The sequence below is a fragment of the Galleria mellonella genome, unplaced genomic scaffold (genome assembly GCF_026898425.1).
Source record: "Galleria mellonella isolate WM207_F2 unplaced genomic scaffold, CSIRO_AGI_GalMel_v1 utg800, whole genome shotgun sequence".
NCBI lineage: Eukaryota > Metazoa > Arthropoda > Insecta > Lepidoptera > Pyralidae > Galleria > Galleria mellonella.
Window position 1 is genome coordinate 1,148,202 of NW_026442158.1, and position 12,930 is coordinate 1,161,131.

The following is a 12,930-nucleotide window of genomic DNA, read 5'->3' on the forward strand; positions in this document are numbered from 1 at the left end:
CTTCCTTTATGACCACAATTGTCGACAGACTGAGTTAAAAGCTAAATTATAACGAAAACTTGATATACATATATATATACAACTATAATAGGAAATTTAATATTTACGAAAGGCGGCGAAACGTTAAAAAAGGTCTTTTGAAATAAATTGCTGAGACGTCCTATTTTCTAACATAGTAGGGGATTGGGTTAGCACTAGCGAATAACCCTAAAGGCAACAGTGCGGTAAGTTTATGCAAATAAAAAGAGCATATAAATACACTAATAGAATTCTTTTCAATTGCCCATACATCAGTAGAACCTTAATAAAAACCTTTACTAATGTTATAAAGTATATGTTTTGAGGGAGACTGTACAAAAGTCGATTGCTTGGGTACCTGTCTCCCATTTGTGTTTTTACCGTGAAGCAGTTGTGTTTGCATGACTGTATTTCAGTTTGAAGGGTGGGATATGGCGTGAATTTACAGGGTATAGAGGATGATAACAGAAACGTACAAACAGACGAAATTTCTAAAAATCATTTTTTGGCTTTTAATGCTCTTATTGAGACCCCTCACAGTAATTTTTCTTAAATAACTCCCATGTACAGACATTGTCTAGTTTCAATTTTATTATAAGATTTTTTAAAATGACAGGTTGTAATATAAAAATAACGGACAAAAGTCGCATTACAAAACAGACAATCCAGGTCATATGAATAATCAAAAACAATCAAAAAGATGTTTTTGTCTCAAAGGAAAAGATACAAAAATAAGAAATACAGTTAATAATTAGGGTGAAGTGTTAAAATAATTAATCCAAGTGATGCTGGTAGTCTCACTTCTTGCTCGTCCCCTCCCACCATGTTAAATTCTAATAATTATTCTCGGCGTAAAGTGGGGACACGTCAAGTATCACTTTCATCACAAGGGATAATGGTCGACAGAAGTCACTAATGCCCCATCAAGGATTATAGTCGTGTGAATTTTTATTTTATTAGACGACTGCCCAAAAAATGATTGTGATATTTTTTGTTTAGAATAGAATAGAAATAGTCCTTATTCAAATATCCCTATTTACAAGATCTTTTAAATGATTAATATTTTATGATCGTACTGCTTAGTTCAGAATATTGTTATCTGCTGAGAAGAACCCGTAGGAATTATGTGTAAGATAGTTTTAAATTTACATGGGTAATTATTTAATGTTATATAATATATATATATATGTGTGTGCATGCGTGCGTGTGTGTGTGTGTGTATTATCATATAAGAATTAAATTTTTAAATATCACTCACCACTAGTCTTCACCAGCGACTTGGTTCGCGTAACTGAGACATGTTCAGTATCTAAGATAAAAAATAGGCTATATCTTTCTCCATTACAACTACGTAATAATATCAAATTTCATAAAGATTGGTCGATCGTTAAAGTGGTTACAAATAACAAACAAACTCACTTCTATATTTATGTTAGTAAATATTTCAACATTCATAACAAGTGTCTCTAGTTGGTTGAATGTGAATTTTCAACCGCTTTTTAGTCCCTGATTGTACATCTGGTCGTACAAAAGTGTATTAATGATTGAAAAAGTTAGTAATTGTTTGTAGAATTTACCCTCGGCACTTTTAGCTTAATGTTCGTGTAATGATGTTTTATCCCTTTTCTCGCGCCCCTCGGTTGGAAAACATCGTAAACTTATCGGTGACGCGACGTATGTAATTAATTGTCCAACTCTCATACAGTATGTTAAAGTTCACTTCTTTATGGTGGGGTGCCGAGGCAACCTTTTTTGGTATTCGATTTTTGTACTCGTTAAAAAATAATCGAATCATGACTCAAGTCTGGACTCGAACAACTACTTGACTACTGCACGGGTATTCGAGTACGATTGCACTCCAATATTTTATTAATTGTTTAATAAATTTACATTTTTGAAGATAATAAATATTCAGTAATTTAATATATTTATTTCTTTTCATAATCAAGACAAAAAATAATAAAATGCATAAACAGAAAAACTTGTGATAAATACACGAGTTAGTATTCGAATATGTATGGTATGGTATATATGTATAGTATTCGAGTTATGTATTTTCGAGTATTAGTCAGTACTTAAATCAGCCTGACTCGGCACATCACTACTTTTTGTTCGTTGCGTAAGCGTAGCGCTAAATTGTGTCTTACTAGTCAGAAAGTTTAATACTTTCAGTTTGTAGATGAGATAATTTCAAAGTTTTAGGTACTAATGATAATATATAATATTTTATCCGCGTCTTCTTGTGTCCGGGATATGGTCGCTGACCGGGATATCTTTGTTACAGTTAGCCTTACGTCATTATCTTATAGTTCTACATAATCCCCCGGAGTAGTATTTTGTTTATTATATTTTAAGATAAATTAAAAAAAGGCGGAAATAATGAATCTGGCTGTAACAATTTATGCATGAAAAATACCTACAAGACACATCATTTTTTAAATTTTCAATTCTGAAATGCCTGTTAATGATTCTTTTTGCAACCAATAAGATTTACTTCTGTGTTAGTCTTAGTAAAATTTTATCATCTATTCAAGTAATTTCTTTTTGTGAACGCAATATTCTAAACTACAGTTTAAGGCGTTTTGCTCCATACTGATCAACAGTTTATGATTTCTCTAATTATTCAGTACGTATGTTTGTTTTATCGTAATAAACAATAATGCTAAGAGATTTACCATTGCTAAGCGTTCTACACATCCCATTCATTGTTGGGTGCATTAGCATAATGAACGCAGCGGCACCTCTTAAAAAGGATTTCAAGCATTTAGTACACTTCATCAACATACTTGTCTATTTATCTTTACATACGTAACTAAGCTGCAAATAGTTTCTTAAGTATGAAGGCTGTTTATAGACAGGAATTTTAACGTAAGAAAAGACTATAGATTAACTTTTTTTTTAAATTGGTATAAATGGATTGGCGATGGTATCGGTGAGGAATTAGATGAGGATAAAGTCGATGTTCCGAACAGCATGGAGGTCGTTGTGATAAGGTACTTTGCTATCAGCGAAGCTACTACGAGTAAAGTCGATTACTAACAATCCCTCCTTCTGCTGCTGCAGCTGCAAGATTTACAAAAATTTATAGAAAAAAAAAACAGAACATGTAGAATTCACACAAGAAAAAGTAGAAATATTAATCATTATAAAGTGCCGTATGTTGCTGCACCTGAGATATATAATGGGAAACAGAAAATACAGCTTTGGAAATACAATATTTGCAGCTTATAATATAAGAAAAGATCTAAGGTTGTCGAAGACCGGGAATGGTTATAAAATCTAAAGCAATGGTTTGGACTGAGTACCAGATCCCTTTTCAGGATGGCCGTAGACAAAGTAAAGAACGCCATGATGATTGTCAATCTTCGGTAGGAGATGGTACTTTAAGAAGGAGAAGAGTATTCTGTATAATTGCTGGCAGTGAAAGAAAAAATGTCTTAGAATATATACTCTCGTAAATAGTGGTAAAAGAACTATTGATAGATGCGTTTTCGTTAGCGCACATATGAGAAATAACAAGAGATGAACATTGTCGTTTCGTTCTATTTCTAACGCGTGATAGTGGTGCATAATTAAACTAATTGACAAAACTTCAGACCTTTCGACCTTTGGTAATTATATATGTATAGATTTTCTATTTTAGACTATTCAAGTTGGTGAGATCATCGCATAATGGTTTACCACTTTGCTAATATTTGCCTTTAGCAATCATTTCACATAAGAATTTTATGATGTTTAAATTATGCAGTAATTCTCAAAATATAAATATCAAATAGATTTATAGAAAAAAGACAAATATACTTCTTTTATGAGAAGAGATATATTCTCAGTCTATATTATAGCATAACTATCGTCCATCGCTGGACACTAAAGAGAAAGAGAAAAAGTTGAGAGGTATTTTTTTAAAGGGCGAGGAGAATGGAATGGTATCATCGCCTGCGGTATCGTCATACGCTGGTAGGGGGATGAGTGATGATGAAAACAGATCAGTTAGCTTATCGTAACAAATTCCACAAGAACCACGATGGTTTGCAGATAGAACCGTGTAGAGGTCCCCTCTATTAGCCATCCACTATTAGCACACAATTACAGAGACTAAATTTGTCATAATTGGCTAACCGACTACCATTTTTCACTAGTGGGCCGTCAGCTTGTTTGCCATTCTAAGTTGTATGTAAAAAAAAAAATCAGCATATACCGATAGCGAAAGCAGGATTACTATTCCATTTTTATTACATTAAAAAATAAGATAACCATGCAAAACAGCCCGCTTGATTTAGCGTTTTATATCAAGTTTATCCTATCTTACGTTGGATATTATTATATGTTTTATTCCTTTACTCACCTCCGATGAAACATTACTCTGTCACCACATGGAATATAATATTAATCTCTAATATAAAATGAAGATTAAAATACGTACAACGTTATAAACAAGTTAATTAAACAAACAGTTGAGAGTAGATCTTCTAATAGCCACATCCACATATAAACGCCTACTTTACGACAACGAATAAGCGTTACTTCCCAAGCAAATGTTACATTGTGAGCGAAATAAAGGTTGATTTAGAGCTTCTAAGGACCCCATCAACGGGTAGATAGAAGTTTGCGCATCTTAAAAAGTAAATGTTTCAGATGTTAATCTGTTTATCACAATTTAAATGTCAGATTTGATATCTAATTATTGTAAACTGTAATGGTATTAAAAGATAACATAGACAGAGTCTACAGAGTGTCAAAAACACGTAAAAATGTAATCTGTCAAAGTGACGTTTAATTAACCAGAGGAAGACTTTATACAAAAGTCGTTTGGGCAACTTTGTCCGATTCGGGTTTTTATCGTGAAGCAGTTGTGTTTGCATGGCAGTTTCGATTTGAACAGGTAAAATATGATAGCCAATTTACATGTACAGAGGAATAATACCCGAGTCCTCAGGAATAAGGGGTTTCATGGACGAAACAGTATACTCTATTATGTCTATGATATTGCTCATGTCTATAGGCGACGGTTACCACTTTCCATCAGGTGGTCCGTCAGCTTGTTTGCCATTGTAAGTTGCATAAAAAAAACTATATTTTCAAATTAGCTTTACAGTATTTATTTCTCCCACATAAGTAAAGCCTATATATTATGTATTTCTATGGTATTAAAACCAATCAATTATCGCCCCCTGGCGTCTCACTGCTGGGCAAAGGCCTCCCCCAACTGCTTTCATCTCGCACGATCGTTGGCTAAGCCGTGTTATATGCATAAAAAATGTGAATTATGAATGTAAAGGAAGCGAAAGAGATCTGTTTGAATCGGAGTATTTGTCGTTCCATTGTTTCTGCCTATCCCAGAGGGAGACAGACATGACGGATATGCATATATTTATATTTGCTATGTTTTTCTTATGTATGCATAATATTTGCTAAGTTTGGTAGAAACGTAGTGTTAAAAGTAAATATTTTTAGCACGAAAACTCGAATACAGTATTGTGAGTACCCATATTTATATCTTGGGCTAATTGTTAGAATGTTTAACAAGATTCTTTTTCTATACCTCTTTTAGATCTTTGAGAAGAGAATTTATTTGATTGTAAGAATTATTAAAATCGACTCAGTGATTCATTTTAAAAATGAAACAAATATGAATATTACATAATTATAGATGAGCATAATATAAGGCTAATAAAAACACTTTGCATCCTGCTATGAGTCATGCACATATATGTATATATTGTTGCATGTTTATATAATTACATATGTAAGTAATTATCTGTTATTGAATATATTGTACAGTACATGACAATTTAGTACAATAATGTAAGTATTTAAAATGCTATAACAGATTGTATAACAATTCCCTCCAAAAAGACAAAGACATGACAGCATTATGTTTTTAATTTTTAAATTATTTATATATTTATTTCTTATTGCATTCCATTTATATACCTAGTAAAAAAAAATTTAATTATGGACCCTGTTGAGCACAGCAAGTAGAAGAGAGGAGGACAACACTTCTTTCACTTTAGAAATAGTCTAAGGATCTGTTACAATATTATCCAGTCATTGAAATTGTATCACGATAGGTACGTATTTTCTTACTATTATTATTATTCATTATTTAAGTACTGGTGTGTATCAATTATAAGTATAAATTACTTACGTCTTCTCCAATTTTTCCTCGAGCAAATATAATCTTTCCAACAGGCATTCTGGGTACTGGCAGTTTGCATTCCAAGCCCAATTTATACCACAATGGTAGTCCATTCTTTGGAACAGCTCGCACTGGTTTGGGGATAGAATCAATTACTTTCTTCAATTCAGTAGGTTTCCTGAGTGTCAGCAATGTGATATCAATGTCTGATATATTATCGAGTTCTATTTGAGACACTTTTGTAGACGATGACATGGTTTTCATAAAAAAATAAACACAAATACTATGAAATAAATATTTCAGAAAAAGTAGCTAACATAGCAAATGACGGATCGTACTAAAAATTTGGCACATTACAAGTTCGAATTTCGAAATATTTTATTTTAGTTTCTACTTGCAAGTGGCCAGTATAAAAACTTCAGTAAGGAATTTAATAAAAAGGTCATATAAAGCGAATACCAATAGTAGCTATTATTCTTAACTATAAAAATATCTTAATCTTAAGTTATAGATATATAGTATATAGTTAGATAGAAATATCGAAAATAGGTCAACATTTAGTCAGTCAACTGTCAAATTGGCTCGATTTTTTAAAAGGTGTTCTTCTACAATAAAGAATTAGCGCCGTTTTTGAGTGTAGTAAGTATTTAAAACAAGAAACCTCATAATGGAATCTATTTTTCCTAAAAGCGGTGAATTTTTTAGTAAGAATTAATTGTACTTTCTTTATTATAATAATAAAAGAATAACGATTAAATATAAAAGTAAACTTAAGTATTATTGCGAATTAAATAAATAACAATAGTGTTTTTATATTACAACCTTTACCCATTAACCTTAATTTGAAGTAATAGTTCATAATCTGGTATCCTAATTGACACACACATTGATAAAAAAGTACTAATTGATAAGTAAGTAGGCAAAGCATTTTAAGTACGATACGTACGATACATACGATACATCATTTATATAATCCAAGATCCTAATTTAAGAGTAATAAAATAATATGTAGTAAAATTAAAAAATACAATTATGTAATAAATATGCACTGTTTGTTTAGAGGAAAAGAGGCACTTAAGGTTAAGCAAAAGAGAGAAACTATAAGTACTATTGAGGCCAGAAGGGAGAAAATGTTAGGACACGATACGACGCGACAAATTTATGAACAATATAATAGATGACAAGATAGATGGAAGAAGGGACAGGAGACCATAGTTACATTAGGCAGATGAAAATGGTGTCGTGTTGTATTTTTTTATACAATAGAATGGCAAACAAGCTAACGGGAGGCACACGGGGAGTCTGTACCCAGTAAATCCACGCCATATCCCACCCTCCAAACCGAAACACAGCCATGCAAACAACTGCTGCACGGTAGAAACACGAATGGGACAGAGGTACCCAAGCAATCGACTTTTGTACAAAGTCTCCCTCTGGTATCAAGAGGTGAAGAGATTTACTGAAAATTGTAGTGAGTGGCAAGAGCTCCACTGACAAGGAATAGGACATGAAAATGACATGTTTGTTTAGACGACTACAGTGTATGGCTATCGATCAATGTTCTATGTTTAATTGTTTTTGGAATCTTTTATAGTACACACGCGAAATAAAATATATTTAACTTGAAATAAATTTTGAATCATAACAATCCAAGTCTCTTGAGTTTGAGTCTTGATTATTTAAGTTGTTTTGACTTACTATTAGCTACTCGTATTATGAAATGAATGAAATTGATTTACACCATAATCAAATAATTACTTTGTAGGTAAGTAATGAATTTGTAAGATATAATTTTGCGTGTACCTTCAATCGTTCTTGTTAATTTCAGATGTTTCTACCTATTAAGAACTTTAGATCGTATTACACTGTGGTGAACAAATAGCCTGAAGCCCTAATCGAAACAGAGTGTCTTATAAAATATTACAAACATTATCTACCTACTTGTTTTTTTTTATAGAGATTTATTGTTTAAGACAGTCATTTTTTTTTCTCTTTGTTATCTTGCTCCTATTACAAACATGAAAATTTATGACGATATTTCTCATTTCTATATCCAAAAATTACTTTTAATTTAATTTAATTAAAATTTTTGTGAATGAGATTTGGTATACAGATATTACCTATCTATGTTATATTAACACGTAGAATATTTATATACGAGGTCTGTCCGGAAAGTTCGTATAAAAGTGTTCTGGAATGCGAGAAAGAGGAGTGGGGAGGCCAGGTAAGCGCAGGACCCCTTCCTTATGTCCCTAACAATGCTTCAGTTCTGGTCTGACCGCCGTGCGTTGCGAACTGGCTTGTCACGCCATCTGTGAAGTTACCTCTTAACGAAACCCCGTCGGCATGGAGCCCGCTTCCGTTGAAGAGCAGCGCGTCGTAATCAAGTTTCTCTCGAAACTCGGCAAGAATGGCCGTGAAATTTTTGCCGATCTCAGAACAGTTTATGGGGATGATGCTGTGAAGGAACCAACCGTCCACAAGTGGCTAAAAAGATTCAGAGAGGGCCGAGACAATGTTGATTGTTTTTTTCGATGTTCGGGGGATTGTCCATCAAGAATTCGTCCCTCCAGGCCAGACAGTTGATGGAAAATTCTACGTCGATGTGCTCAGACGCCTCAAAGCTCGTGTGGCACGAGTTCGTCCAGAATTGGCGCGAGAGGGGCGTTGGATTCTTCACCACGACAATGCCCCTGCCCACACCTCTCTTGTTGTCCGTGAGTTTTTGAGTAAAAATTCCATTACGGTGACCGAACACCCCCTATCGCCGGATTTGGCCCCGTGTGACTTCTTCTTGTTCCCAAAAACCAAATTGGTACTTCGGGGGCGGCATTTGGGGGACATAAATGAGATAAAAAAAGCTACGACGGGGCAGCTGAGAAACCTACAACCAGAGGACTTTCAAGGAGCCTTCTCACAGTGGAAACGGCGTTGGCACAAGTGCATTATGTCACAGGGGGAGTACTTTGAAGGGGATAAAATTGATTTACCTGAATAATTGTAAAATAAAATTTTTAAAAAACTTTTATACGTACTTTCCGGACAAATACATATTCCCTCACGCAGGCGAAGCCGGGGTACAATTAGTTAAAAAATGTTCGGCGTATCTGCAATTATTGAATGTCGCTTATTTGACTAGCTTTTATATATGTTTTTTTCATCAATTTCAAGACTATATTGATTATTGATATATGTTAAGCGGCCTCTTCACCAATTTTCTACTAAGAAACTAAAACCCTTTCGAAAATACTCTTCTATTATTTGATTGATCTGTCAGTCCTGATTTTACAAATGTGATTTTAGTAGATACGTGGTAGGTACGCTATTTTTTTGTTTTCAATCAATTGTTATTGTCTAGGTACAAACATCTGTCGATACTGTTCTAGATTTTGGGTCTCCACAGAGTATTGAATACGATCCGAGTTGGCTTTGACGATATAGCGATAGCGCTCTCGAGATTTCGATAAATTCTAGTCACAGATCCGTGGTTAAATAACCTTTCATAGTTAGTAACTTAGTTTTAATATATATCTTTCTAATATTATAAATGTGGACGTTATCTCGTTTATTTGGTATTCATGAAATTTGGCATATACATTTGATCCAGTGCATTAGTAGGATCGCCGTGTGGTCCCGTCACCGAATGAGCTACCTCTATCATTTCTGTGAATATTGTAAGAGGCAACTAAGTAAATTTAATAGTCAAAAGATGGGCAGCAGAGTCCGACTTAAAATATCACCAAAGCCTAACTGCGGTTACCAATCCAACTGCCAAGCCTGGCTGACTACTAGCATTACCAAGGAGGAGGCCTATGTCCAGCAGTGGACAGTTAACGGTTATTTTGCACTTACAGTTATGGAAAATCCATTAACAACTCACGTAATATTGATGCAATAAAGTGTTAAATAAATAAGTTTCTGATTCGGTTACTTTTAATTTGCCCATACAAAGAAATTTAATGCAAACTTAATTTGAATATAGCTACATACTTAAGTGATTGCATTAAATAATTAATACAAACCTCTTAAAGAAAATGGCATTTCCTTTTCAACGTCGTGTCTGAGATTAATCAACAGTAGATTACGGGAACCTGCTTAATAATAATCAATTAAATACATTTTAGACGGGAATGTTTAGAATAGAAGAATAAAGGAAATCATAGACTTTTTTTTAATAAACGAAAAAGTAAGAAAGTGTAAGTAAAAATACTTTTATTATTTTTCAACAGACTTAAAAAAAGGAGGTTATCAATTCGGTTGTACTTCTTTTTATGTTTGTTACCTCATACTTCCGTCAATTGTAAATCGATTTGAAATTTTTTTTTTATCTTATAGAAATTTTATCAAAATTAGTTCAGTAATTTGTTATATAAATCAAAAGAACTGGTTTTGCCACAATTGAAGTCGGTTTTTTTTTATGAAACAAATTTTAATTATAATTAAAATTTGTTTCATAAAAAAAAACAAAATAATTATTTTGTGATAACTTTCATAAAAGAATTTTACATAATCATTTTGAGTAAGAATTACTGCGGGTTATTTTTTTTTTTTTCTATAAATAATAGAATACATAATTTAATTATTAAAATTTTGACGTAATACAATTTCGATTTGTTTTTTTTTGCTTGTTTTTCTATAAATTTTGAATTTTTTTTTTAAATAATTTAAAAATTTCAATAATACTTCTTCTTTGAACCATCCAAACCTTTTTCTAAATTATCGCCCGGAGGTGAGTCCCAGTAACTGTCATTAGATTCAGAGAATTGCTTTATCACAAAGGTAAGTGTCCGCTGCTTAAGCTATTACTTTGTTTAAAAATCATTTGATGCTTACGTCAAGTTTTACCAAGTTAGAAAAAGTGGTTAAGATATTTGCCACCTAATAGAATCCATATGTGGTTCCTTATATGATGGTAACTGACAATATCATCATCATGTCAGCCTTTAGCTAATCCACTGCTGAACATAAGCGTCTCCCTTTGGGGATTTTGCCAGTAGTTATCAAGCTTGGCAGGCGTATTGGCACCTGCTGCCATGCTTTAGAGATGTTTAAAAGGGACGCTGCTGATCCCTCGTCCTCCCTTAGCCAGCTCTTACGACACTCACGGGAAAGAAAGGGATAGCCTATTTTATGCCGGAATCATACGACCAATTAAAAATATACTGGGTTTAAATAAGTAGCTAAAGCTATGAGTTCGAATCCTGTCGTAAATGAGTTTTCAAGTTAGAATGGGAGGCTCAATTTTTTTCTATATTATATTAAATGTTCTATATATATTTCCTTAAAACCATTTATTTAATCTTCTTGAATCAATTGAAGAAGAATAAAAAAATTACTATTGTAATCTTTTGGAGGAAACAATAAAGAGTATCTATCTATCTATCTATCTATCTATAATCCTTACTAAAACTATAAGTGTGAACGAGAGTTTGTTAGTTACCTTATAGTGCTTTATTGGCTTAACCAAACATATGAAATTTGATATACATGTTCTATATGCGATTGAGAAGGATATATGTTACTTTTTATCCCGGCCAGTAAAAGCCAATTCACAAATAAAGCACAAGAGAAGGTCCCATTGCTAAAGCGACCTCGTGTAGACAATCTGTGTGTAGAGAGAAAATAAAATTCAATCTAAACCGATGAGCAGTTTCACAAGTTCACCACTCCCTTAGATTTTAATTTTACTCTAACTTTTAATGCAGCAAGTATCCTAGGCACCTTACCAGCTGTCAGTGATCTCAAAGAATTTTTTTATCTTTAAATATATTTTTTTAATGTTTTAATTACATGTTCTTGATATTTATATAACGTAAATTAAATAAGTAATATTAGTTAAAAATAATTCTAACTAGATAATAATATGCGTGTTATCGAAATGATTTAAATGACCAAGGAAACCTATCGAAGAAAGGGTTTTCAAAATCCTCAAGTTAGTCTATTAGAAATACAACTGTGTAAATCGCATCCAATTTGGTGTAGTAATTTTTGCGTAATGCCAGAACAAACGTACAGACAGACTGACAGTCAGAAAGACAAACAAAATTTCTAAAAAATATTGTTCTCCCATTTATTGGTCTTTTTAAGATCCCTCATATTATTTTTTCTTAAATATCTCCCTCTCTATAATTTTCTTAAATATACATATAAATGTATAGACATCGTTTAATTATAATTTTATTATATTAATAAGATTTTAGAAAGTATTAATGCTTAACCATAATTAAAAGGAGAGATAGGTAGGTAAGTATTCAAGGAAAACAATTTCTGTTATCTCATGGTTTTGTTATCGCTCGTTGTAATTGTACACCGATTAATGTTGTCAGTGAAAAGCAAGAGCAGGTTAATTGGAATTTATGGGTTTATTGCAAGAATCTGCTTGTCTATAGTATTTTCAACCGACTTCGAGAAAGAGGTTCTCAATTCGTTTGTATTTTTTTTATTTTACTTTACCTCATTATTATACAGTGTAATATTTTTTTGAATAATTAAATAGGAAATATTTTTTTCCAGTATGGAACTAGATTCCTTAGTAGGTAGACAGAATTGTATGCTAAAGGGCTCTTAAATAAATAAAAATAATTTTTGTTCAAGTAAGCTTTATTGTAAGCATTTTTGAATAGTCTTATTTTATGATTCTACTTACCTTTTTGACATGCAATTTTAGCTGAAAAAAATAGATAAGAAACTTAGCTTTTGCTTTATCTTACAGACTGGAATATATGAGGTCATAATATTCGAACGCTTAGAAGCTCTAAGTTATATTTATGTAC

At 32.6% G+C, this 12,930-nt stretch overlaps 1 protein-coding gene across 2 annotated transcripts in view; it reads right to left on the reverse strand.

Annotated features, from left to right (window-relative positions):
• Positions 1-6,489, reverse strand: part of LOC113518513 (uncharacterized) — a 51,370-nt gene extending 44,881 nt beyond the window's left edge. For both annotated transcript variants that reach the window (XM_052901807.1, XM_052901808.1), the window contains exon 1: positions 6,167-6,489. In XM_052901807.1, coding sequence (XP_052757767.1) covers positions 6,167-6,421 — 255 coding nt within the window. In that variant the 5' untranslated portion in view covers positions 6,422-6,489. The remainder of the gene's footprint in view (positions 1-6,166) is intronic.
• Positions 6,490-12,930: the final 6,441 nt, after the last annotated feature.